Raw genomic sequence first — 27,941 nt, forward strand, 5'->3', positions numbered from 1 at the left:
GAAAAGTCTCTCTCTCTCTCTCTCTCTTTCTTGGTTGTTACGGGCTCACGCTTTTCAGGTCTGCCTTTTCAATTCTCTCTCTCTCTTATCACCACTAGCTGAAACATCGGCGTCCCGAGACCCCTTATCATCTTTTCCGCTTCACTCGAGCAATTCTAGCATCTCTGGTAACGGTTTGTGGCGGTTCCGATGCACTTTACGGAGAAATTTATTACTAATTTAGTTCCTAAAAATACTGTACACATTTATATAATTATTTGTCCACGTTATTAGTAGTATATTGTGCACGTGTATTTTTTTGTGCTTGAACAGGGAATGGGAGCTTTAAAAAGCGCTCAGGAGTAGAGAGCGAGCGAGAGAGAGAGAGAGAGAGAGAGAGTCATTCAGATGGGAAAGTTTAGAGGGAGAGAGATGGAGGAGGAGGGAGGAGGTGTCGGTAAAAAGATTAAGATTGGTGTGTGCGTAATGGAAAAGAAGGTGAAATGCGGCTCCGAGGTTCTGTTCTTGTTGCTTTGCATTTCGGGAAAAAAAAAAATATTAAACCGAGTAATGAATAAGCGTCTGTTTGTGTAGCAAATCTCTTTGTGTTTCAGTTGTAATATGCCCGATTTTGTGTAGGTTTTCTCCGCCCCGATGGAGCAGATTTTGGACAGACTACAGTTGTTTGGCGAATTTGAGGTAATTAAGCGTTACTATTTTATTATACTTTTTTTTTTATGAATTAGATGTTCGAGTCAGCTTACGCGCATTTCGAGGTGCACAATCCCATTGCCAATCTACAGGAGCCCAATTAAAGTCAGAGCAAAGCTTCCTATGGACCGGCCCGAAGGAGTTGATAACAGCTGATAGGTTTCAGACCTTAGGAGGGAGCAAACCCCCAAGTAATTGAGTGTTATTGATTAACAAGATGAATTGGATTGTACTAGAGGTTAGGGCTGCAAACGAATTAAGCTGTTAGCGAGCGGTTTGAGGCTGTCTCTTATGGGCGAGCTGCTAGCGAGCGGTTTGAGGCTGTCTCTTATGGGCCGGCTCGGCTGGTTGGTCGTAAGTTTGGTCAATTATAAAAACTCGGCGTGTTCGTGGAGGCTCGGATTGTTTGTAAAGGCTTGTGTAGTAAATGAACCGAGCTCGAGCTTGAATATTTGGGCTCGACTCGATTTTGATCAGAGCTTGAACTAGGCTAGTTTTGAGTGAGCCGAGCTCGATTATTCGGGCTCAACTCGGTTTCGATCCGAGCTCAGATTAGACTAGATTTGAATGAGCCAAGCTCGATTATTTGGGCTCGACTTGATTTCGATCCGAGCTCAAATGAGACTAGATTTGAATGAGCCGAGCTCGATTATTTGGGCTCGACTCAATTTCAAGCCGAGCTCGAGCTAGACTAGTTGTGAATGAGCTGAGCTTGAACATGTCAAACCTCGGCTCGGCTTATTTGCAGCCCTACTAGAGGTCACTTATCAAATAGACAAGAATTGGAAGGACTTTTATGATAAAGAAGAATGGAAACCAAATTTGAGGTAGTTGAGCGTTATTGATTAACAAGATGAATTGGATTATACTAAGGGTTAGGGTTGCAAACGAATCGAACTGCTCTTGAGCAGCCTGAGGCTATCTCATTATGGGCCCAGCTCGGCTTGTTAGTAAACCAGTCGAGCTTGAGTTAGTTGTAAAATTTTGCTCGGTTATAAAAACTCGGTGTGTGCGTGGAGGCTTGGGTCGTTTGTAGAGGCTCGTGTAGTAAACGAACTGAGCTCTAGCTCGATTATTTGGGCTCGACTCGATTTCGATCCGAGTTCGAACTAGATTAGATTTGAATGAGCCGAGCTTGATTATTTGGGCTCGCTTGATTTCGATCCGATCTCGAGCTAGACTAGTTGTGAATGAGGTGAGCTTGTCAAAGTTCGACTCGACTCAGCTCGTTTACAGCCCTACTAGTGGTCACTTATCAAATAAACAAGAACCGAAAGGGACTATGTTAAAGAAGAATGGAGACCGAATTTTTGACAATGCAATGTGTTAGTTTTTTTTTTCTTTTTTTTTCTTTTTTCGATTGCGTACTTAATTATCGAGTTGGTGCCTAAACTGTGATGATAGGTGATCTTTCTTACGGTTTCTCCTGTATGATTTGTTGTAGATAAAGTACTTTGGGGACAAGGCTATTCTCGAGGATCCAATGGAGAGGTACATTTCGCTGGAATTAGTTAAAACGTATTTTGTGCTTGTTTATTGTTTTTAATGGTGCTGATGTTTAGAGGTATTGCAATTTGATTGTTTTCAATTTGGACATTTGTTCTCTTGTTTTCAATTTGGACATTTGTTCTCTCTCCGTATGATACTGGCTTTGTAGAGGACATGAATGGGAAATTTCAATAACAACTTTGGGGAGAAGAAAGTGCATTGCACTTCATTTCGTGCACATTTACGGAGAGTAAGCCAGTTTATATAGGGGAGCAAAAGTTTAACTAACTACTTTACAGTTTTGCTTAACTACCTAGCCCTTGCATAACTACCTTCCTAGCTAATTATTGTTGTAAAAGACACCGCTAAGATGAATTACAAAGAAAATGGAACTGTTTAGTGGAACCTGGATCAGATGGAGGAGCCGCATGATACACTGAACATTCTTGTCTGGCTATACTTAAGGTCCTTCTTGTGAGTCAATAGTGATACTACATTTCTTTCTTCCCTTCCCCTTATTCATGTATGGTTTTGATCAATCAACAATATGGATCTGGAAACTTATCATGAGTGGAATTCTTTCTGAGATCAGATTTCTGTAAGTCAGTGTTGTATACTGAAAAACGAGGTGCAATTATGTTAGCACGCAATTGATTTTTATTTATCTTTTCCAGCTTCTGTCTTTTGTAGTACCAGCATGCCGATATCAGTACAATTTGTGTCATTTACCATTTTGATAGCCAACTTGGTTGTAAACTTGTAATATATGCAATATTTGATGACACTATCACGCGGAGTTGTAGAGATATGTTCCCTGGAGAGTTAGATTTTATTAAGAGTATTGGAACCTCTAAAGTAAATAGTTGCATTTAGAAAGTCTTTCGCAGAGTCAGGGGCATATGCCGGGGTGGTGGACGGTGCTACCTCAAAGTTCAACATTTTGTATTTAACCCCACACTGTATCTGGTATTTACCAAAGAAGTTATCCTTTTGGCCTCTCCAATAGCTTCTTGTTAATATGGTCCGCCAAAAGCTAAATGAAGATGCAATCCCCCTCCTTTCAAAGTTTCTGTGTCTGCCACTTGGTAGAGTTATGCTGAGAGCTCACTGCTTGAAAAGCGTGTTTTAGTTTGTTTATAATGATAAAATATGGGTTACAAGTGATGCCTTGACAAAACTTTGGACTTTTAAAAGGTAGTGCTTCGACTGTGAGAACCTTCCCCGAAACATTTCTGCTATTTCTTCTCTTCCGCGGTCTGCAAAATATTACCATGGATATTGCTTGCTAATTCTTTGCTGCCCTTCATAGGTTATGCTATGTGCTAGGTAGAACTAAGGAACATCATCTGTTTCTTGTACTTTAAGGATCTCCTTTCTGATGAGGCAGAATTTTCTAATGGAATTCAAAAGAGCAGGTGATTATGATTGGTCCATGGACTTCAGTGTTTGCATGCGAAATAACACTAGCAAGTGTTTTTTCTAGATTGAAGATAGTGGAAAGTTCATCACCCCTCCTCCACCTTGATTATATCTTTTTAGAGCACAGTTGGTGTCAAATTGTCAATCCATAGACATCAAGGGAAAAACAAAAACTCCAAAGAAATTGAGAAATTGAACGGTGGTACTTTTGACGTGTGAATGTCTTGTTATGTGTTCCCTAGGAGAGATGGCATGTGGATCAAAGCTGAAGAATTTGATTTTGGGTAACTGAAGTGGTTACTTAGGTTCCTATATTCTAGCTTCTACAGCACAAAAATGTATTTGATTGAATTGTATCTAGGGTCATGTCTCATTGGAATATAGTTTGTGAGCATTTCACATACAATAAGTAACTATAGTTTGTTGCAAGCCCTTTCTGGTGATTCCTTACATATGTTGGAACCTAAGAAGCACGTGCTGTACGTCGAGACTCGAGAGTATTTAATGCCAAGTGCTAGTTGGCCTTTGTTTATGATGTTGCATATGGATAACACTCTATTGAGAGTATCATGTTTATCAACTCATAGAGAGTAGATTTGGGTATTTAACTATTTATTTCATCTATTGTTTTGTAGAGTTGAGTCATCGTTCGTGTGTATGTGTCTATACCAAATGACTAATTGGCCCCAGTGTCTTAATTGTTTTCAGCTGGCCCATATGCGATTGCTTGATTGCCTTCTATTCTTCTGGTTATCCCCTTGCAAAGGCTGAGGCGTATGCTGCATTGAGAAAGTAGGTTTCCTTAACTCCCCACACCCCGCCAAGACCACCCCCCCCCCCCCCCCCCCCCCCCCCGGGGGGGGGCATCTGTACTATATACTAAGCATGTATGTGACACATGACACATTCTCTTATTTCTGAGAGGAATAAAAAATTCCACAAAAATCTACCTCAGCCACTAATATTCATCTCCCTCCATATTGATTTTCCCACTTAACAAGAAAAAGAACTTTCAAACTTCCCCTGATGTTCAAACTTTTTCTCATAATAAAATTTGCATGTTTAAATCGTATATCAATGAGGGATAAATATCATTAAACTTTTTCCGTGGTCATGTGCATAGCATGGATATTGCGCTTGTTTTTCTCTATTTTGATGCTTTACATTTTGAGAAGTTAAGTGTTTTTGCCTAATGCAAATTGAGTGAAGGAGACACACCTAGTATGGGTATAACACACGTGAAGATTTCTTCATTGTCAGGCCCGGCCCTTGGAACTTTCAGGGCCCTAGGCAAAATTGTAAAATGTGGCCCTTATATAATTGTAGAAAATATATAATTCAAATACGTTTGAAAATAAAATTGATGGAAGGTTTACAAAGCATAATAAATGTTTTTTCTAGCTGCAAATTAATTGAATCCGTATATTAATGGTTCAGAATAATAAATTTTGATATTCTAAAAGTGCTAATAAAAAGAAGTGTTTTTTAAATTTGTATCACATTTGCATTGTAAATAATACAATTAGAAAAAGTACTTACAAGGTTAATTGAACCTGAAACTTAAATAAGTACTATTCCTAAAACCAATAAGTCAAGTAATCCAATGAAAATGTCATATGGAAGTTTTCTTATTTAAGCATTAATATGGAAGGATCTATAATTGGCTTATTTTGTTTTGTAAAAATATGATCCATTACAGGAAAATATAAAGTTGCGACATAAGGGAAGAAAATTGGAAGAACTAATAAGAGTTTTTTTTTTTGTTTTTTTTATATACGAATGTTCAAGCTACTCCATTGTGATGAGGACGCTTATGGTATTTGAATCTTAAGTTCACAATGTTTGCTACAAAAATGAAGACAACTAGTTTCGAACCCCTGACGTGCCAGTTGGGGCTGTACTTTTTCCCATTAAGCTGGGATAACTAGTTTGTTACAATTTAAAGCTAACTAATACTTAATATATCGATGGAAACGGGGGCCCTATTTTGGGACCAAAAATTGGGGGCCCTTTGCGGTGGCCTGCTGGTTCTGTGCCTAGGGCCGAGCCTTTTTATTGTGTTAGGGCGGAAGGGGTCCTTAGGACCTTAGCTGTAATAAAGAAATACAAACAATAAGAAAGAAAATGATTGATAAGTGCCTGTTTGTGTACTAAATCATGTCAGAAGTTTTATGCACAATAGCATGTATAATCATCTAAATATCCTGGAAGATAGGTGCATGTTTGTGTTCTTAAAAATGAGATTTTAGAAAGTCCAAGTAAGGGAACTTTTTCAGTTATCCAGATGAATAGTTAAAATTGTTACTGCATTGCTGTACATTTTCGGTTTTCAGGCCTTTTCTTGTAAATGAATTGAAGCAACAACACCTTCTTCACGACAGAAGGAAGGTGTACGAGGTATGCTTTTTGATAACTCATCTTCTTGTCATAGTTCATATTCATAGTATCAAGGTTTGTTGTTTCGTATAGTATCGTTTTTGACTATGGATGCTGATTGTTGAATGGATATTGCAGTTTTTGACATGTTGATTTTGGCTTATAATTCTTTTGAAGTATTCCAATGCGAATCTTTTGCTTTGATACTGGGTTGATAATAGTTTTTTAACAGACATGGCTACATGAATCTTTTTTCTCTCTATTCTACTTGGCCAGCAGATGCGAGAATAAGTAAAAGTGATAATACTCCATTACTAATGATAATTGAATGCTAGGGGAAGGGAAACCCTTAAATTGACATGGCATGTGGTAGAAAAGAATATGAATGTAATTAATGGTATTGCCCTTGACTGATTAGAATGGTGAAAAAATGATTCATGCAACGGACTCCGATTGAGCTTTGTTTGGTTTGGTTCACTTTCTGGTTGCTCTATTGGTAGTTCTAGACTTCTAGTTGTTAACCATGTTGGTAATTTGTATGTCTGACTAATGCACTGTTTTTTTTTTTTTTGATATATGTTTTTCTTCTGTGCCTCCAAATTAAGCGTCTTGAAATGTTTGGTATTCCTGTACCGAGATATGCGCTCGTAAATAGGGAGGTTCCATATCAAGAGCTGGATTATTTTGTGGAGGAAGAAGATTTTGTTGAGGTTTATGGGAATCGCTTCTTGAAGCCTTTTGTGGAGAAACCTGTTCATGGTAACATATTTTTTTCACCTGCATTTGTTTCAAACTGTTGTCAATCTTGGTTTTGTTGATGCAGCTCCTCTCTCTCACTTTTTTTTTGTGGCCAATATTGTATACATTAGTGGGGGTTAGCGGGGTGTTAGTATGTTATCGTGTCCGCATTGCATTCTTGTCCTAATTTTTGGAAACCTTACAGGTCAGCTTGCATGTATCCTGTCCGTCTCTGTATCTGTGATTCTTTGGTGCTAATATCACAACAGAGCTTAATTTTTTATTCCTGAATCTTATTAAGATTATCAGGTGTAAATTTGTTGAAGTTTTGGTTTTATCCAATTATCGTTGTACTGCAAGTGGTCTGGTAACGAACTTCCATTTTTTGCTTTTGTGAAGGTGATGATCACAGCATAATGATATATTACCCTAGTTCAGCTGGTGGGGGCATGAAAGAATTGTTTCGGAAGGTGGGAATTTTTTATGACCTATTTGTTTGGTTTGATTACCACTTTGGATTTTTGAGGTACAACTTATAAAAGGAAAAAAAATGCTGAGATACAGTTAACACGTCTTCTTTGTTATTTAATGTCAGTGTCGGGATCAGTGGCACAAGGTCAATATGCAAGCAGAGTAAAAGTAAAGGAAATTCTTGAACGATTAAATGGTTGCCAGTTGGCGATTATAGATTTTGGTTAATTGAGATCGACTTTTTTTTATTTTTAATGACATCATTGAGTCCGAATCCATTTTTAAGGTAATTAGCGGTTATGTCTCCTGTAGTCTTTTCATCTCTACTCCTGTTTCTGCTAATTAGGCATGTCTGAAGGCATACATACCACGAATTGATGACATCATTTCTAAATGACTTGTTATCCTATCTTCCATAGTTCGAAAAAAGCTAGCGTCAGTAGTGGAAATCAAGGTTTTTGTACCTTTCCATCTACCTCCATGCACTGTTACTGCAGCAAGGGAGGAAAGATATTGTACAGTGACTAGGCATCCTTAGTAAGAAGCTTAAGAAGAGGGAACTAGACCAATAAGTATGGTGAGTTCTGTATGTATCTGACTGAAGTAAAATTGAGTAAATGACCTCTCTCAAGATATGTTATGGTTGTATATTTGGTCGAGTTTTGCTTTGTACTTGTGCTCTAGCAGTCCAGCAGATATTGAGTAACTTCAACACCCTGACCTTAAAATTTAAGCTTGTCTTTTCTGCCAAACAGATCCTCCTTTCTTCCTTTTTTTGATTACCATATGTTTGTTTTTTGTCTCCTCAAAACTTGCTGGATACCTGTAGTAGATAGTAATGGACTACTCTTTTTCTGAGTTGACCAAAGAACAATCTGATCTTGAATTTTGTGATTATCCTTGCATTCCAGATCGATATAGATTTTACTGGTTTGCAAATTCAGGTTGGTAACAGGTCAAGTGAGTTTCATCCAGAGGTTAGAAGAGTTAGGCGTGAAGGCTCTTATATCTACGAGGAATTTATGGCGACAGGAGGAACAGATGTCAAGGTTGTTTCGTCTATGCTTTCCTACTGTTGTTGAATGGATTCTTATTTTTGCATTTTGCTAGAAGGATTCGTTGAATATTCTTTGAAATCAATAATTCATAACCTTGAACTGTTATAGCCATTTTATCGATGCTTTTAGTGCCTCAAGATGATACTTTTGTCTGCAGTAGATGGTCTAACACTTGACACCTGACCAAGAGTCAGAATGGCATGACGACCAATCTGGCATGATGCTTTGTTATGGATGCCTTTAAAGCCACATGGGATATCCTCCAAAGACACGGCGTCTGTCTTATTCTGGCATATATTCTTAACTAGATGACTGCTGGTAGTAACGACCGAAACTGCTCAATAATTATTCAGAGCTGCTAACTGCACAGATCCTGTGCATAGATCACGGTGTGGGGCCAGTACGAGTCCCACACAAACAATCCAAGTTGTTCATTAAATGTAAAACATTTTTCGAGGGTCCCCGCGAAAAATCAGCTCAATTCGATAATGAAAACTTAGATGATTGGATTGAGCACCTATCAGTGTCAGATTGAGCTGATTTTTGGCAGGAACTCTTGAAAAAATGTTTTACATTTACTGAGTGGCTCGGATCGCTCATGTGGGACCCGTAGTGAGCCCCACACCATAATCTGTGCACAAAATCTGTGCTTAGACTTTTTGATGATTATTTTTCGAGGGAGATGAGATAAGTAATCCCCATGGGATTTGTTCATTGTGGAAGATCTATCACCAGACCTTCCCTCTTTCATTAGCATGAGGAGAAGATATTGTGGAGTGATTTCTTTGGAAAGGTGTCTGATTTGACAATGAATAGTGAAACAGAGTGAAAGTTTTCTTGTTTCCATGTTTTCTTTGGGGAAAAAATTGCCGGAATCATGAAGACTGTTAGTATTAGATTGTTAACCAAAAACTCATCTAAATGCTTAAGCTATTAGAGAGAAGGGCAACTTTATTATTTATATTCTCAAAACGTCCCCTCACGTGTAGCCAGACTCTCCTCCAGAAGTGGGTGAACACGTGTAAATTTAATCATTAGGTAGGCGGTGAGATTCAAACCCAAGATCTATTGCCGATACCATATTAGATTGTTAACCACCAACTCATCTAAAAGCTAAAAGCTTAAACTGTTAGAGAGAGGGGCAACCTTATTATTTATATTCTCAACAACCGCGTTTCTTCTTTTACTGCTTATGTGTTCAACAATGCTGCTAGAGAGTCCTTCTATCCTTCATTTCCTTTCTTTCTTTCTTTTACCCCCATCCTTCTCCTTCTCCTCCATCTTTGCCTTTTCTGATTTTACTCTCTTTAAACATGTTGGACATTTGCGAGGAGGACAAGTTAGCAGATTAATGTGTCCATCCTTTTGCCCATGTATCAGTTCCTCTATTTTCAGCAAAGATATGTGGTTCTTGTGGTTTCACTCCAAGATCATTAGCCATTACAGATGCTAATCTTCAGATGTAGGCAACAAGCATGCCTGATGTTTGAGCTGCCCACGTGATCATGGATGAAGCTCCGTATTAGCTTGAAATGCCTTGCCCAATAAAATAGCATTTTATAAGGAAGAATATTATCAAACGTCATTCTATGTTCGTGTCCTTGGACATGGAAATTAGATGAATTGGCTATCAGGAATTTAAGGGGCATTATTTATTGCTCAAAGGTCTCAATGACATGAAATTGGTTTACAGAGCTTACACCATCTGGGGACTGGCTTTGGCAAAACATTTTGGTCGAGTCTCATTGTTGTCGTTGTCTAACTGGTTATTTTATTGGTGGAAAGTATTATCACTGAGGCTATTGTTCTGTCTTTGTCTTGCATCATTCTCTGTCCCTTTAAACATTGTTTGTTGCGATTATATTTCCCACATGAACTGTTACACAGAACTGCCTGTCTGTCAAATTCTTACAGGTGTATACAGTTGGTCCTGAGTATGCTCATGCTGAGGCAAGGAAATCTCCTGTTGTTGATGGTGTTGTTATGAGAAATCCTGATGGCAAAGAAGTAAGTAATTTGTGCTAGACATTTGTGTATATGCATGTAGATATCCATCCAAAAGACACTTACACATCCTCTCGTCTTCTCTGCTCTTTCTAAATCCAAGGGGATTGTTATCTGAAATTGACATTTTCTGCACGCGCGTGCATGGAGAAACGAGAAACTGAAATATAATGAAACACTTCTGTTGCACATTTTGAACAATTTGTGAAGGGAAGGGAACCTAGTTTTTTGTACATCCAATTAGTCATATAGCCAAGACTGAGTTAAGTACATGCTTCTGGGAGAACAATTTTGGGGTCTTGTTCGAATCAGTCGTAATCAAGTCAAGGAAAGTAAGAAGTGACTTGCCAATTTTTTTGCCTGCTGGCACATACAAAACCATTTAGGAAGCATTTTTTTAGTCTTATTTCTTGGCATTTAGATCTTTCTACAGTTCTACCTGATTCTATGCAGTGGTAGGGTAATTGATGACACTGGTTTAGGATAAACTGATGTGTTCTGGTTCTCCTCATTCCTGGGCTTTGAGAGGAACTTATGTCAAGCACATTTGAATTGTTACTTGATGTGGCAGGTCAGGTATCCTGTGCTACTTACTCCAACTGAGAAGCAAATGGCAAGAGATGTTTGCATTGCATTTAGTCAAGCAGTAAGTCATCTGGATCCTTAAGCAGTATTAGTAGTTTTTCAAGGCGTTGGTACTACTACTTTTGCTGTTGTCATGATTATATTGCTAAATTTTCTCATTGCGAGTTTATGGAATCTGAAATACAGATTCAGTCTCAGTCTCATTCTCTTTCAATTTTTCTTGTTCATGCATGTCTAGTTTTTGCCAAACACTGTTTTCCAGTTTCTTTTGCTGCCGACGTTTTTGGGATGAAAATATGTCAAACGACTCAAATCCACAAACTCATGTGAACACGATTTGTGGAAATCGCTTGGCCATTGGCATATTCACCGTTTATGATAAATTCATGTCAAGTTAACTTTTCCTGCTATTATTTTGATTACATGAGTCATATCCTGTGATATTGCGTGTTAAATTGTGAGAAGATAGATGTCTCTATTTCTGATATATTAAACCTGGATTGCTAGCAATGATGTTCTCCAGTGAGACCAATGCAAATGCATCTCTCAGAACACATTATTCTTGTTAACGATTTACATGTCTTCGTGTTCCTTGCAGGTTTGTGGGTTTGATCTTCTACGTTGCGAGGGACGTTCATATGTCTGTGATGTGAATGGATGGAGTTTTGTGAAGAACTCCCACAAGTAATACTTGTTATACTTGTTCTTTGCTATCTGTTACAGTGATTCTCATTGTTGGCATTCACGAAACGTTGATGTTCATCACCATCCCCACCTCATTAGATGCTGTTATTGTTTTCTTCTGACTAGTGTCACAAATGTGTTTTCCAACCTTGTTGGTTCATTTGCATCCAATCACTTTGCTAATCTCCCGACAAAACTATTTCAGCTGAAAAAGTGATAGCTTTTTTTAAAAATATGGTTGTAGCCAAGATTCTTTCCCTCAACAGTGAGGCATGTTTTGTTATGTCAAGTCTATGTATGCCCTTCTGAACTACATATTCCCTCAACAGGAAGAGTTTCGTAGTCTGATTGTTGACCCAAGATTATCTTATCTCCACCAAGTTACGAACTCATTAAAATCTATATGAGGAAGTGGAACATTGAATTACGTCTCCTCTAACACAATTATAAGTAACATTAAGAAAAATCGCATGTATATGAATTATCATTTGTTATGTATGTACATCAGTTTGCAAAGCTCTCATGTCAACTTTGAAGAGCATTTTCTTGAGTAGTTATGCTTGGTATTTCTGCAAGTTACCAGGGGACAGGGTATGCATTAAGATGGCCTCTTAGATGCTTTGCAACTTCTTCTTGGTGGTTCATTTCGTATATTTTTTCAAACTCTTCTTGTTGTTTGACTTTTGAACCTTTATCATGGTTCTCTTTTGTGTTTTATATGTAGAGCTTCATATTTTTCTTTGTTGTGGGATTTTGAGGATCACAGATGATTTCTCACATTAGAGGTGAAGTGATTACTGGTTAAGGCAAGGGGGAGCATGGATTATCAACACTTTGACTTTTGTGTGGTTTTTGTAATGACTCGAGCAGCCACCGGCGCAGTAATTTGAATAAAGAGTCCATCCACATGGCCCAAATGTTTAAGCCCAATACGAGTATTAGTCACTTGGTTCATTATATATCATACTAACATCCTATATCCCACCGTTATGGGATGGGATATCACGTTTTTGTTGCAGTTTGCATGCCCATGGTCACACGTAGTAGATGCTATGATTGTAGCACTTGTTATCCCATGTGTTCTTTAGTCTTTGTTGTGGAAAAAATTTTGGCACGTATTTTTTGACTTCAGGTATTATGATGATGCTGCTTGTGTGATGAGGAAGATGTTTCTAGACGCAAAAGCTCCCCATCTTTCTTCAACTATTCCACCAGTTTTACCATGGAAAGTTAACGAACCGGCACAGCCTTCTGAGGGACTAACTCGTCAGGGAAGTGGGATTATTGGCGCATTTGGGCAGTCCGAGGAACTACGCTGTGTAATCGCTATTGTTCGACAGTAAGATGTATCCTTTTCTTCTAGCTTCATTAAGCTGCTTTCTGTGGTACTTGGTTTTCAATATATAGTCATGTTTCTTGTTGTCAGTGGAGACAGAACTCCAAAACAGAAGGTGAAGTTGAAGGTTACTGAGGAAAAGCTGCTAAATTTGATGTTGAAATACAATGGTGGCCGGCCTAGATCTGAGGTGCTTCTTTTCATTACCATTTTGTTTGTATCAGTGCTACCTGCTACCTACAGTTTTCTTATTTTCCTTCTTCCTTTTGGCAGACAAAACTTAAAAGTGCTGTTCAGTTGCAAGATTTGTTAGATGCCACGAGAATTTTGGTTCCACGTTCTAGGTAGCCGTTCTTTATGTGTGTGGCTGCATTTTCTTTTACTTATATTGGATGCAACACAGTTCCTGGAAACTGTGACAACACTCACCAAAAGAAAATTGAAGTGGGTTATTCATGACTGAATATGAACCAACTAGATTGGTGATTCGTGATTGATAGCTATGCTCAAGCTCTTGTGCTTCCTTCTAAAGCTACTTATTATCGTGGATTCAGCCCAAACATACACACGCAATTGCACGAGATTAATCAAGCAAGAAACAAAAAAAGCACAACACAGACTTACGTGGTTCCCCCATTGTGTAATTAGGTAAAATCACGGCTCGCGCCAGTTTCTAGATTTAACTATGTATTGTGTGAAGAAGTGAGTATGGGTTACATCAGCTGCTGTGTATAGAAACATATATATCCTAGGTTTTTACATCACCAATTACCATGATAGCCATGTTTGGGTTTCGCGGGCTTTGCCCCTGGACGGCTGCGACCTGGCCAGTGAGATCGAACCCCGTCATTGTAACATCCCACATCGGGAAAAATTGAAAAGATGAAATGGTATATAAGGATTTGCGAGCAGCTACTGTATAATCTGAGGTTAACTTTTTGAGCCATGTGGTTAGGCTAAGGGTAAGTAGGTCAGCTGGCGCAGGTCGCAAATCCTTATATACCATTTCATCTTTTCAGTTTTTCCCGAAGTGGGATGTTACATAGTGAGCGACGGGGCAAATCAAGCTGAATCATGCTTCATAAACCCAACACTTATAACTTCTAGGTGTTGCTATAGAACATGTCCTTCAGTGTAAAAAGCTGCTGCCTTGCCTTTTCAATCTGGTGCTATAGTGTTTCATGGAGGAATAGTGAATATATAAGAAATATGCCTATCGAATTCTGTGTTGGAAAAAAAATGTTTTGCTGACCTAATGTCTAATTTTAACATCTTCTAGACCTGGTCGTGAAAGTGATAGTGAAGCAGAAGATATAGAGCATGCTGAAAAACTCCGTCAAGTTAAAGCAGTTCTTGAAGAGGTATGTTCATATATCATAGTCTTTGAACTATGATATATGAAGTTTCCTGTTCAGTCAGTGTTCTTATTTGTTGTATTCATGCAGAGGAAGTCACCTTTGGTATGGTCTTAGGAGTTGGATTCATGTTTATGCATCAGTTAGTTAGATCAAAAGTACTTTTCGATCTAAGAGAATCTCTGAATGAACCAAAAAGACTCCGTGACATACCCTCCTCCAAGGAAGGTAAACGTTACTCTTCCTTTGATTGGTGAAAAAGTGTGATCCCACCACAAACTAACCCCATTATTAGCAAAAAGTGTATTGATCCAGTGGACCCTACACTATTTCCGCCAATCAGAGGGACGGTAACGTCACCCTCCTTGGAGGAAGGTGAACAAAATCATTCTTGGCTCACTTGGGTTCCATAGATGCCCTTTGTATTGATTAGTTGCATTTGATCAACCTGGTATCAATATGCTTCTTCTGGTATTAAGTACCTGACCATTTATGAAGACAGGGATAGAACATTTATCTTTTAGCCAGAGCTCGAACTTTCATCTTGTTCTGCTTGTTTTACTGTTTATGTTTTCACATCCAGGGAGGGCATTTCTCTGGCATTTATAGGAAGGTCCAACTAAAGCCATTGAAGTGGGTTAAAGTTGCTAAAAGCAACGGGGAAGGTGAAGAAGAACGACCTATTGAAGCACTGATGGTTCTAAAATATGGGGGTGTCCTTACACATGCTGGCAGAAAGCAGGTGCTAGTTTTCTATCAAATTATTCATTAGTTAAAAATAACCGCCTTTATCAATTATATTGGAACTTATGTTTGTTGTCCTTGACAATTACTGATTTGTGTTGGTTACTTGACCTATACAATTGTTCTTGTTCCTTAATAAATGCTGCTCTTTTTTGGCAGGCTGAAGAGTTGGGTAGATATTTTCGCAACAACATGTATCCAGGTTAAAACCTCTGAAAGAAATAATTTCTGAAGATTAGAACTTTGTGGATTAGATGGTAGATAGCATGAGGATTATTGCAATAAAAAAACTTTCTTTGAACATCATATTTGGTAGAAACACAGAACATTTGTTTTTTTACCACGCGATAGGTCAGCGAAGCGTGACCCACTTCTTGTTCCTAGCCTTCTCTTACGAGTCCGGGAAGCCTAGTGTTTTCATTCTCTATGAATTTTTTATTTCCTGACAGTGCTTCATCAGTGGGAAAATAAACCGGGACACTAATAAATGTTAGTGGCCCTACGCTTTATGGTACTTGGTATGGCTTTTGTTTTTCATGGTTCACATGTAAGGTTGGTTTAGGTTATTTGTGTTTATCCCGTTCTATATGTTGGGAGAGATCCGAAGAGTACCTAATGTCCGGTAGCAAAATATACCAGGTATCTGATATGCGCAAGGTATGGAAATCATTGTTCAGAGAAACCGTCTTGTTTCTCGTCTAGTATTTTCCTTCCTAAATTTTTCTCAGAGTGGGATCTATTATTTTTTCTCGGTCAGCATCAGAGTGGGAGCTATTGTTGTATTCTAACCTTGTATCCCCCATGGCCATGGAACATTGATCCTTTTCTAACAAGATACTTGCTTTGCCATAAGCAATCTGTTGCAACCAACATAATAATGTTGAGCCATTATAGTGGAATCTCCCATTTCTCTATTGGTTGGTTGGGGATTCGTACTGGTATTGATGATGTCACTTTGTAGCATGGCGGTATTGATGCTTTCATTTTCAGATTATTATGACTTGCATGACGGTGGCATTCTTGTTGACCCTCCTAGAATGGATTGTCTACACCTCAAGTGTGGAAGTGTGACTTCCAAAAGACTTCTTTGTAATATATGGCATTGTTGTGTCCTTTTTTCTCAATATGTCAGGTTAGGTATTTGTGAGCCATTGGATTGTTGTCAAATTTAACAGTTTTCTTCAGCAAGAACTAAAGAATAGGCTGTAGATGCTATTGTGGAAATAGGTAGCTGGTACTCTACTTCGTTGCTATCTGTGTCCGACTTAGATTAGGAGTTAGTGTGGCTTTGGTTAGTTTTTTATTTCATATTTCTCATTGTCTGGACTAATTCAAACTTTGATGTTTGGCTGTACTGTCAAGTTCTAGTAAGTCTCCCACTTTGGGCTCTCCTTTGGCAAATATAGGCAAACAAAATGGTTGCTATTCGGACGAATGCCTACATACCAACATATGAGGAGCCAATACAATCTGAGAATGTAGAATTCGTTGTTATCTTTATATTAAGTTTGGTCTAGTCCCTTGGCTTTACTAGTGTTTGCTTAAGGTTGGTAGGGTTAGTATGTATAGCTTCAGCTTGTTCTGTTGGTGGGATTATCTTTTGCAAACACAATTACTCTTTGCTTTTCTGTCTACATATTCCAAGAGTGATACCGTGTTAGACAAGCAGTGAACTGAAAATCACAAGTTTGTGCGTAATTACATAACTAATATCTCTGCAAATTCTAGTTTCTTCCCATGCAACTTCTGCTTGCTAAGATGTGGTTTTTCATTTTATGAAGTCTGATTTTTTCTGTGTGCTAGCCCAATAGGTTTGTCATGATAGTCTCTCTAGCTGATTTCATCTCTTTGCAACTTCTTATTCTCTCTACATATTTTCAGGTGAAGGTACTGGCTTGCTTCGCCTCCATAGTACATATCGTCATGATCTTAAGATATACAGCTCCGATGAGGGTCGCGTGCAGGTATATCCTCTGAGGTGTTTATGGGATTATTTGTAGTTTAATTTCGACTGCCTTCCTATTGGGTGCTTCAAATTTTCATCCTTCCGAATTTTGAATTTTTTGGTTTTGTTTTGTACTATTGATCGAGTGCTCCAATTCTTCTTTATCCATAAATCATTTCGCCATCCGCGCTTTATGTAGTTTTGCTGAAACACTGTCACATGATTGGCCTGATTTTTGCACTGCTTTTCACCAATATCATTTATTACATATTTGTTGGCAGATGTCTGCAGCTGCATTTGCCAAAGGCCTCCTAGATTTGGAAGGACAACTAACTCCAATCCTGGTACAGCCTTTTCCTAAAGAGGTTCTTGCTGACTACGGTGTTGTATGACTCAAATGGTATATCTTTGCAGGTTTCACTTGTAAGCAAGGATTCTTCTATGTTGGATGGTCTTGACAATGCTAGTATTGAGATGGACGAGGCTAAGGTTTTGTGTTTTCCTGTTATCTCTTTGTGTTCTGCTTAGTGTCTAGACACGGTTATTTTGACGTAAGTACCAATATATGTACCGCGTCAAATTTTCTGACGGGTCTGGTAGGAAGATGTGATGATGTCAACTTAGTCTGAATGACAGTTGGACAAAACTATGTTTATTACATGGTAACTCGGTGTGGTGACATGTTAAATAGTATTTTCTTTTTCTTTGGTCTTTTTCCCCTGTTGTTTTGTAGTTCCATCTACCTAGGTCATGCAGAAACCAGGTGATGCTTTTTGAGTATGAACTTAAAAGATTGGCTCCTTTGTGTTTTTCCTTTTTCTTTTCAATTTTCTCCATTTAGACTTCAATGTTTTTAGTAAGCTAAATCTCTTGGGTTGGGGTTTACAGACCGGTGAGAGAGCACTAAAAATTTGTATCATTGTGGGATTGTAGTGAGTTCAAAGGAAAAGTTTATGGGATTGCTAGAAGACCTTCTATAAATCCTAAGAAAGGGTACCGATTGTTGGAAGGTTAAGAAGAAAACGCTTCTAGTGAATAAGAGTACCTCTAATGAAAATGTTGTTGAGATAGATAAGTTAAGCTCTAAAGAAGATACAACAACAGAATCCATGTAGTCTTTAGTCATTGGGGGTATGGGCGAGGGAGGATTGTGACAGACTTAACCTTTGGCAATATGCACAAAGTGGCTATTCTCAGAATACCACTGAAACAGTGCCCCCTATACCTGTTTTGCTGCGGAACCATGCCCCCAAATCAAAGCCAAATGGCATCAAAGAAGGCAAGCCTAGAGACCCAATTCAATTTATGTGCACATTACCCTGCTTCCTTCATTGATAGTCTAGAGCATCGGTATGCACACAAAGCTACGAAGAAGATATAGAATAAAAATAATTTACTGAGGAATTTAGAAGTGACAGTTAATGAATGTGATATGAGAGAAGACTGTTCGAGGTGGTACGGGCACGTGCATCCTAAACTAATTAATGTTCATGGACGGAGGGTGGTAAAAGAAATAGAGGAAGGCTAAGGGATACTTTGGTTGACATGATGTGGAAGGACATGACTATCTTGAGGCTTTCATGTGGTACGGTGCGAGTAGAACAAATTGGAGTAGATGGATCCATGCCGATGACTCCTATGTATTGAGACAAAATGCTTGTTCAGTTTATGTAGGATTTCGCTATGGACCAAAAACTTGTAACACTGAGTTTGAAGGCTATTTTAGGGTGTAAATCTTCAAAATTTAAACAAGGGAGTTTGTGACTTGCTATGATGCACAGACACGGACACCGAAACCGACACCGGGACACGAAAATTCTAAAAAAATGGGGACACGGACACGGCGGGGGACACGCCACGTGTATATTTATTTATTTATTTATATATATAAATAAATAATTAATTATAGTTTGGCACCCAAATTTTTTTTTAAAATTACAGTTTGACCCCCAATTTTTTCAAAAATTACAGTTTGGCCCCCTAAATTTTAAAAAAAATTGCAGTTTGGCCCCTACTGTGTCCCCATCGGTGTCCCCGCGGTGTCCCCAGCCGTGTCCCCGCCGTGTCCCCGTGAAAAATTCAAATTAAATTATGGGACACGCCACGTGGCGTGTCCCGTACGTGTCCCCGCGGTGTCCCCGTGTCCGACACTGTGATACCTCGACCTCTAGAGGTGTCGGTGCTTCATAGGTGACTTGCAAATTGAGTTCTCTACTGGGGCAGTTAGACAAGTAGAATAAGTTTGAATAAATATTGTGCAATATAAAAACAATATAGTTGATTACTTTGACCATTTGATTTATTTATGTCCTGAAAATTTCTGTATTTTCTCCGGTTCATTTTGAAAATTAAAGAAGCTTGGATTCTCCCCATACATAAGTCAACTGAAAGTTGTGTTCCTAGGTTTCAGCGATGTAGAATTAAATTGCTTTGCAACTATATTATATCTTAGTAGTTTTTGTACTTTTTTCTTTTTATACTTCACCAGGGTAGGTTGAATGAGATCATAACTTCAGGAGCAAAGGCAGTTCCTGGGGATGGATCATCAGATACACCTTGGATGGTCGATGGAGCCGGTCTTCCTCCAAATGCTTCTGAACTTCTACCCAAACTGGTAATTTGTATTTTGCTGAATTAAAATCCATGCTGAAGGCACACTCATCTAGTGCATATTTAAGTTTTTGCTATTTGCTTAATGAAAGTGATTCTTTCCTTTCCAAGGCTTGTCATTGTTTTTGTTCTCATGTTGCTGCTTTAAGCGATGATAGAATCACAGTTTCATACTCTTTTCACCTCCCTATTACACAAGCTGTTTCCATCATGGCATTGGTTGCCTTCAAATATGGTTGCCTTAAAATGGATATATTCAACACATTCTAAGGGATTGCTAACAGGAATCGTTCTGAAATTTGGTCGTCAGTTGTCCCTTTATTTGTTTTCATTTAAGTTTGTTTCAAAATAGGTGGAATTGACTAAGAAGGTCACTGAACAAGTGAGACTACTTGCTAAGGATGAAGATGAAAAGCTTGCAAAGACAGCATCATATGATGTAGTTCCTCCATATGACCAAGCAAGGGCCCTTGGTAAGACAAACATTGATGTAGGTCGGATTGCTGCTGGATTACCCTGCGGAAGTGAGGGATTTCTTCTAATGTATGCTCGGTGGAGAAAACTTGAGAGAGACTTGTACAATGAACGCAAGGAGTAAGTAATTATGGTGTATGACCACCTGTCATTCTGGAACCGGTATAAATATATTGTAGATGTAGCTGGCCTGACATGATAGACACAATTTGACTAACTTATGGATTCACTTGCAGTCGGTTTGATATAACACAAATTCCAGACATTTATGACTCTTGCAAGTAAGTCATCTTCTGTTTTTATGGTAGATGTGAGCACTATTTGCCACACTTTTCCAAGTTATTAATATGGAACAATGAGCTATGCAATTTAGTACTAACTTGTATAAGACAAAACTCCTCATTGTTTTGTTTCCAGGTTGATATTGCTTGTGATGTTTTACCTTTCACTCCTTGTGCTTCTTATGAGAATTTTTTTGTAGCTTGGTGCAGATATTTCTGTGCTTTACTTTGTTGTGAATTATGCTTGCGTGTGGATGTATGAAATAGTTTATGTAAACCATGTTTCGACTTGTTAAACTATTGGTTCACCTTCAGCTTTGCTTGTATGCAATTTGGTCTGCTTTAGCCAGTTTTTGTATGATGGCTCATTGGTATGCTGTACTGCTTCATCAACAAGTTATGTCCAATGAGAAATAGTAGTTTGTTGACTGGACCAAATGCATGGTAACTTTTCGGGACACATTTCCCTTTGGTTAATTAGGATAGCTTTCTTATATTCATTAGGATAGCCTTCTTATATTCGTAACATCTGGTTTTAGCTTGTTTTGTCCTAGACATACATTCAAGTGATCACCAATGGGAACTTCAGTTAGTTGGTGAAGATACCAATCAGTGAACTCTATTTTGATATCGGTGGGGAGAACATTAGTTTCCTAGAAGACTTGTTTAAGCAACCCATACTTCTTCATAAGCTCTGCTCAGCATTTTGAAGGGAGAGATAGAGTTGGGCATTCAATTTTTACTCTCATTTTAATACGCTAGTATGAAGCAGAGTATCTAAACAAATCACATGCTTGGTTGTGCTTCTGTCATCCGCTTTATATCATGCTTTATGCAACCTTTTTAGTTTTGATATACCACGACTGCTTAACCAACTCATGGATCTGTTTCTTTAATTTTCTTATGCATAAGCATCAAAACTCTATATTCAAAGTGCGTAGAATGTTATACTTAATCTCATAGCCTTGAACTTGAAAGCAAGATCACAAGAGATATTTACCAAACTCGGTACATGTATTTGTGGTTTGCCCCGCTGTATATTGTTAGAAAGAGCCTCCTGTCAAGCTAGAGAGTGGGTTAACATGATGAGTGGTGTTACCGTGAGTTTGGTTCAGCAGAACCATGGAAGGAAGGGGGATTTTGCAAAGTCGGTTGGTTCAAATCTCCGAGTTATGAGAGATGTTGACGAATCCGTTGAGTTTCTAATGCATGGTTTTGATCTCATGAAGGATTTGAGTCCATCAGGTTTCATTTTGAAGGGTCGCTAGTAGACAGAGAATTTCCATTGCGATAAATGTTTTACCCCTTGTGCCATTACTTTTTCTCAAATAAATCTGTATTCGGTAATGATCTTACTTGACGTCTACTTTGGCTTGTCCTTGATTCCATTGGGCAGATATGATCTCCTGCACAATGCACATCTTAATTTAGAAGGGTTGGATGAACTCTTCAAAGTTGCTCAGGTAATGAATATGTTTCTATGATGGAATAATGTTGTGTTATGATTGGTATCTTTGAAATTTAACCAATGTCGGGTGCTTCTTAATTTTACTGCAATAGAAACATTAACATGGCTTATAAGTGATAATGCAAGTATTCAGGTTCATATCCCTGCTTTACCTTAGAATAATTCAGTTTTCTGAAGTCTTGATCGTCTTGATCATATTTGTTGCACTGCCAGCCATCAATTGACAGAATGGCCTCTGTATGAGCATCTGTATTAGGATATTCTGTGATTTGTCACATAGTGTCATACGGTCATCCCAATTAGTCTGAATGCTCGGCCTTGTTATTTCAGTTACTTGCAGATGGTGTAATACCGAACGAATATGGGATCAATCCTACGCACAAGCTAAAAATTGGCTCAAAGGTGAACTTCTTGTTGCAGCATTCCAATTTCGTTTGCAATTCATATGATGCAAGAAATGAATAGTCCTTTTACCTGTTCTTTAGCAACTAATAGAACTTGCCGAAGGAAAATTTTCTTATGCGTAATTTTATACACTGTTTATCTATAAGCTAATTGTAACATGGGACACTATATTTTATCATAGGACAACGCTGGATAGCTAATGTTTGCAATTAACATACCAAGAGAGACTCGTATTAAATAGCAGTGTAAGATTTTTTTAAGAGTATAGATGCACTTTTTGTTGATTGGGACTTAAGGCTCAGTGTGGTATGGTCATGTACTTTTTAGAGGAGAGTTCGCAAAGCTGATTTTCATTCGTATAACGTAAATGAATGTGACCCAGCAGGCTTTGAGTATTAAGCAATGATTTCCAGTTTCAATGCTTAAGATCCCTTTACAATTTAGTTTCATTTTGCAGTGGTTGGTGGCCTTATAATATTCACATATCATGTTTATCACCTTCAATTTTGTAAATGAGGAATCTTCTGCAGCCTTGAATGGTTACTGATGCAAATAGTTTTTCTCATCGTGCTCGTACTCAGATTGCTCGTCGCTTGCTGGGTAAAATTTTAATTGATCTGAGGAATACTCGTGAAGAAGCAATCAGCGTTGCTGAATTGAAGGGTAATCAAGATCAATCAAGTAAAAATGGGAAAGAAGAAACTGAGAACCATTTGAAACCGCACAGTAAGAATGAAGATGGCAGAAGAGCTAGTTTTACCAGTGATATGTCAGTGGATCAGGATGATGAAGACGACAAAGAAATCAAATACCGCTTGGATCCGAAGTGAATATATGAACCTTTTGATACTTTCTTTCCTATATTAATATGATAATACAAAAAATTTGAAACCGTATCATGTGAAAGTCTCCTTTTTAATTGTACTTAATTTTTTATTTTGTGTCTGTTAGGTACGCAAATGTAAAAACACCAGAACGACATGTGCGGACACGCCTTTATTTCACCTCGGTAAGTAAAAGTTGCTATATAATCCTGTTATTTGCTACATTAATCTTGTAGTACTCATTGTGGAAACTCCCCACTACTACCAACATTCTCCGTCTAAGGTCACAAGTTTCAACTCAAAGCCATCTTTTGCGAGACAACTGTTGATCAAGTGGCACAGGACCTTCGATTGACCATAATAACTGTGAAATTTGAAATATAACTTGATGAGAGAGTGAGAGAGAGAGAGAGCTACACACAACTATGCGATTGATATACATAGTGTGAGTACAACGTACAAAAGACTGAAATACCTCACTCACTAATACTAGAACTATATAACTTCTAACAAGAGTCTATACTTATTTCAACATTATCATTAGGAAATAGGAAGTACCGAAGTATCACGTGCAATCATCTTACGTTTTTTTTCTTTCTTTTTTTCTTTTTTTTTCTCTAGCACCCTATCCACTAAAGCTTGATCACTTTAATTGTTTTTATGTTTTTATATCATGGTGATGATTAAATGCTGAAGGTCATATTCAAGCAGGCGGGAGAACTTCGATTTAGAGCATTCACACTCAATAAAAAGTTAAGACCCCAAATTGCTGAAAACCATGATTGCTTTTAGACAATTTATGACTTTAACAACTGATATGTTGGCATCTTTCTCAAGTGTTAGGAGGATAGACACAAAAAGAATCCTTTGTGGGTTAAATGTATTTCCTTGTGAAAATAGCTTCCTTAAATGTCTCTGTATGAACTCGTATATGTGTTGCATTTGTCCTTTGTTCGTCGTGACTTGCTTCACTTATTAACTTAGGGATATGTTACGTAGTGTAGCTTGCTGTGCTGGTAATTTTAAATGCTGACAATAGATTGTTTCATCAGATTGCTTAGGTGTTAATGCGGGATGATATATCGATTTACATTCTGTCATGTTGTATCTTATTTATACTGAAATGTGTATGTTTTTGAATATCAGGAGTCACACATTCACTCCCTAATGAATGTTCTCCGTTACTGTAATTTGGATGAATCTCTCCATGAGGAGGACAGCCTTGTTTCTAATAGTGCTTTGGAGCGTTTGTACAAAACCAAGGAGCTCGATTACATGAGTTATATAGTGTTGAGGATGTTTGAGGACACTGAGGTTGGTATTTCTACATTAGTTGAAATCACAAAAATAATTGTTGATTTTGTTTGAGTTCTTTTTGTTCGTACATGATCAATTTGAGTAGTGGTAGGTCCTACACCTTAATATTACTTCGTTATGCATTTTACGTGGAATAAGTTGATTAATCAGGATTCTTTTTGTTCGTCCATATTCATGATTCATGTTACTTCGTTTGGCATTTTAGTAGGAATGTTTTATTTTAGTCAAGATAGTTTATAAGTATTTAGTTTTCCTAATTTGATTTGATCTAGTTTTCCTATTTTGAATAGATTTCTTGGTCAAGGAAAATTCGAATTGATTTTATTTCCCTATGTTTATTTTCCTTTTTAAATTTTAAGAATGCTAGGTTTAGGAATTCTATTAGTATAAATAAGATTGTAAACCTTAGGGCTGAGGGAGTTGTTTTATGATTTGATTAATGAAAATTTGAGAAGTTTCTCAATATCGATTGTTCGTAGAGAGAGTATCTCTAGTTCAAACTTATTCATGATTGTCCTTGCTGTGCGTTCTTCTATTTCGACACGCCTCCCTGCATCACTAAGTGAGCATTTCGTTGATTGTTAATGGATCGTGTCTTCTAGTTAGTGGGGTGGTAATCTCTAGTAACTCTTACCTAGTCATTTAGTAATTTCTTTTGACTTTGCCAAGGGGCCCTATGACCTGACGGCATCAGAGGTGCATTTAGGTTCTAGGAGTAATGAGGTCAGGAGTTCAACTCCTACTCCAAGGTGCTAATCTATACCTACTCTAACAATAGTAACTTCTGCCGAGCAAAAAAAAGGTAATTTCTTTTGACTTGCAAAATGAACATACTTTTAAAAATAGAGGCTCCGTTCAACTGTAAAAGAAGAGTGACCAGAAATGCGTATAAAAACCTAGTGTTTTGAATTCGGAGTCCTCCATGAAAACAATCTTTCTCTCTTGGATGCTGGTGCAATTTTGTGAGGCAATTGTAACTGCATTTGTGCTGGTCAGGTTTTATTGCACATGTTTTTCTTGAAGGTAGGTTCCTTACTTCCTTTAGTAGATTCATATGGGGGTTCTTTCTTGTGCTGTTTCATTGAAGGCATCAAGTAATTTTCGTACAGTCCTATGACTATTTGAACCTTTTAAAAACTTGTTTATATGCTTGGAACCTACTTAATTTCTCATCTCGGGGAAGAACATTGCCTGATAAGTTCTAATAAGTAATAGCACAGATGATGCCACCTAACTGCTTATGCGAAGTACCAATGCTATTAACTAGTCCTCAGTCTAAATCTTGAGCACTTGGATATATATAGCAGATGGTTTAACTTAATTAACTCTCCATTGGAGCACACTTTCTGTATTGCATTCGGATACTAGATGAAAAATGGATGGATTTCACAGATAGAGGGGAAAGTAGGAGGGTTTGTCTAATGATCCACCGTGTGCCTTGTAACCGGTAGAAACTGGGACTATCACCATGTCCCGCTCAAGTTTCTTAGTAGCAACCACGTGCTTCATTGTTCATCATTTGCCTGTTTGACAGTCCTTTGGATTTCATCTCACTGTCTAGGACTACTTTCATTCGACCTGCGATTACTATCACCGCTTGGAAATTTTCTTGGGGGAATAAAAACAGGATATAGTCTACCTATTTGCATAATATTGGCATCTGATTTGCATTGTGTCTCAGATGGCTGATTCTTCAGAATGACATTCAAGTTTGGTGGAAGAAGGCTTGGTTTCGTATAAAAACTATCAAACCATTGAGTGATGGGCTTGAGGCAAGAGTGACATTTTGCTTCACTTATAAGGAAAATGCTTCTCGTAGTAATCTGCTGAGAATGTCTCAAACAATTTGGAATGATTGAGATGATCGCACTGAGCACTTTAAGTTGTACCAGAGTCCAGACGAAATGATAATTCTGGCTGTCGTTCCAAATTGGCTTAGAGCTTGATACTATGTCTGAACATATGGATTTTTGTTGCTTGTACTATTTAAAGCTCATTCTCCTTGACTCTAGGGTTCTTTATGTGGATAAATACTCATGATCTGCTTTGCTCTGACCATTAAGTTTCCTAAATTTAATAGCAGGTAGCTTTGGAAGACCCAAAAAGATTCCGTATTGAGATGACTTTTAGCCGAGGTGCAGATTTGTCCCCCTTGGAGGTAATAGACCTTCAATCAAATGTTATGTAATCAAGTGATATCCTTATTAGGAAGTTAATGAGGGACCTGTCTGTTTGTCACTATGAACCATTGTGGATATTGGATTGCTAGCATAAGAAAATTGCGTGGATCTATTAAACCTCCTGATATTTTGTCATTTTTCTCAATACACTGCCGTTCATTTGGATGATAAATCCCGAGGGTGACATTTAGTGGCCCCAATTGCGAGTTGGGGATTTTGCCTAACCCAATTAGTATATATAAACCAGCCAATTAGGCTCTGGCTGCAAATTGCTTTCTTTGGAAATAATTTATGTGGTCATTTGGTTCAAAAACTAGAATTCCTGATCTAACTATTGGAAGATTCTGATTTTGTTCTGTTCAATGGCTAGTGGATACTCAGATTTCAGTTTAATCCCTTTTAAGTCGACATATTTTGCTCTAGTTAATACGAACTAGAAAGGTTTTGCAGAAAAGGATATCCCTGGAGCATCCGCAATGTAATAATCAAAACTAAAAGGTTGCTAAAGTTAGCAATGTTTGCTCAAAAAAGTGCTCACATTGTAATAACCAAACTTAGCAACTTCTTAGCAACTCATCAAATTTTGACCTTTGAATAACCAAACTTAACAACTTTACCAATAACCAAAACTCAATAACCAAATTCAAAACTAAAAAATTAAAAAACACCTCACATTAGAATCGTCTCATCGAGACAAATAATTTGGTGTGGTCGGGTGCGTGATTGGAACTCGTTTGCAATTGGACATAGATGCATTGCGTATTGTGTGGGGTTTTTTTTATAGGGATACAAAAGTAACCAATGTGGAGATCAAGTTTGTTAGGTTTGATTATGAACTAAATGGATAATCAAATGCTGACGTGGCATATTTTGATTATCGATTTTGATTATTCCCATTGCGGATGCTCTAAGTGGGCGATGTGTTCTTATTGGAAATTGTGAATAAGTAGTACACATAATTCAGAGTTCTGAAGCATAAGGAAGTTATTTTCGTCTGTTCATGATCTGTACTCTGTTTTTGCTTTTCATTTGCAGAAGAACGACAGTGAAGCTCTTTCGTTGCATCAGGAGCACACTCTGCCAATAATGGGCCCAGAAAGGCTGCAAGAAATAGGGTCATATCTGACACTAGAGAAGATGGAGAAGATGATTCGGCCATTTGCAATGCCAGCAGAAGACTTTCCCCCACCAACAACCCCACAGGGTTTCTCTGGTTACTTCACCAAAAGCGTGCTGGAGCGCCTCGTAAACTATTGGCCCTTCCATAAGCATGGAAATGCTAATGGGAGGTAGTATAAAAGCCTTCAGTTTTTTTTTTTTTCCATTTCTTTGTTATATTCTTTTGTTCTTTGCTATTCGTTAACTAATCAGTAGCTTAAATAACAGTCGAATTGAGGGTTATTTGAGTCCTTTGGAGGAAATTGTGGAAAATGCGACACATGTTTAACAACAGGGTTAGCTATAGCAAAAGACTGTACGGATGACTGTC

The 27,941-nt window shown here is 38.0% G+C and overlaps 1 protein-coding gene and 1 non-coding gene across 11 annotated transcripts; one reads left to right on the forward strand and one right to left on the reverse strand.

Moving 5' to 3' along the window:
- Window positions 1–10: 10 nt before the first annotated feature.
- LOC131304891 (inositol hexakisphosphate and diphosphoinositol-pentakisphosphate kinase VIP2-like) lies at window positions 11–27,941 on the forward strand. Of its 10 annotated transcripts, none has more exons than XM_058332352.1 (31): window positions 30–167; window positions 313–495; window positions 619–678; window positions 2,135–2,181; window positions 4,306–4,389; window positions 5,931–5,994; window positions 6,579–6,732; window positions 7,111–7,181; window positions 8,127–8,231; window positions 10,128–10,247; window positions 10,816–10,890; window positions 11,428–11,513; window positions 12,646–12,852; window positions 12,940–13,039; window positions 13,123–13,193; window positions 14,129–14,210; window positions 14,788–14,946; window positions 15,108–15,150; window positions 16,830–16,912; window positions 17,175–17,237; window positions 17,308–17,382; window positions 19,382–19,507; window positions 19,856–20,097; window positions 20,214–20,258; window positions 21,655–21,721; window positions 22,057–22,128; window positions 22,713–22,957; window positions 23,083–23,140; window positions 24,102–24,269; window positions 26,353–26,430; window positions 27,488–27,941. In XM_058332352.1, the coding sequence occupies exons 2-31, from the start codon at window positions 388–390 to the stop codon at window positions 27,743–27,745; spliced, it is 3,216 nt and encodes a 1,071-aa protein (XP_058188335.1). In that variant the 5' UTR covers window positions 30–167; window positions 313–387; the 3' UTR covers window positions 27,746–27,941. The 10 variants fall into 10 exon arrangements, with proteins under 10 accessions (XP_058188344.1, XP_058188335.1, XP_058188342.1 ...); XM_058332359.1 differs by having other exon boundaries at window positions 313–477; window positions 10,155–10,247; XM_058332353.1 differs by having other exon boundaries at window positions 58–173.
- LOC131305816 (small nucleolar RNA snoR100) lies at window positions 18,120–18,227 on the reverse strand. Its single transcript, XR_009193373.1, has one exon. It is a non-coding gene; the product is annotated as a small nucleolar RNA snoR100 (small nucleolar RNA).

Source organism: Rhododendron vialii, chromosome 10a, assembly GCF_030253575.1.
Source record: "Rhododendron vialii isolate Sample 1 chromosome 10a, ASM3025357v1".
NCBI classification, from domain to species: Eukaryota; Viridiplantae; Streptophyta; class Magnoliopsida; order Ericales; family Ericaceae; genus Rhododendron; species Rhododendron vialii.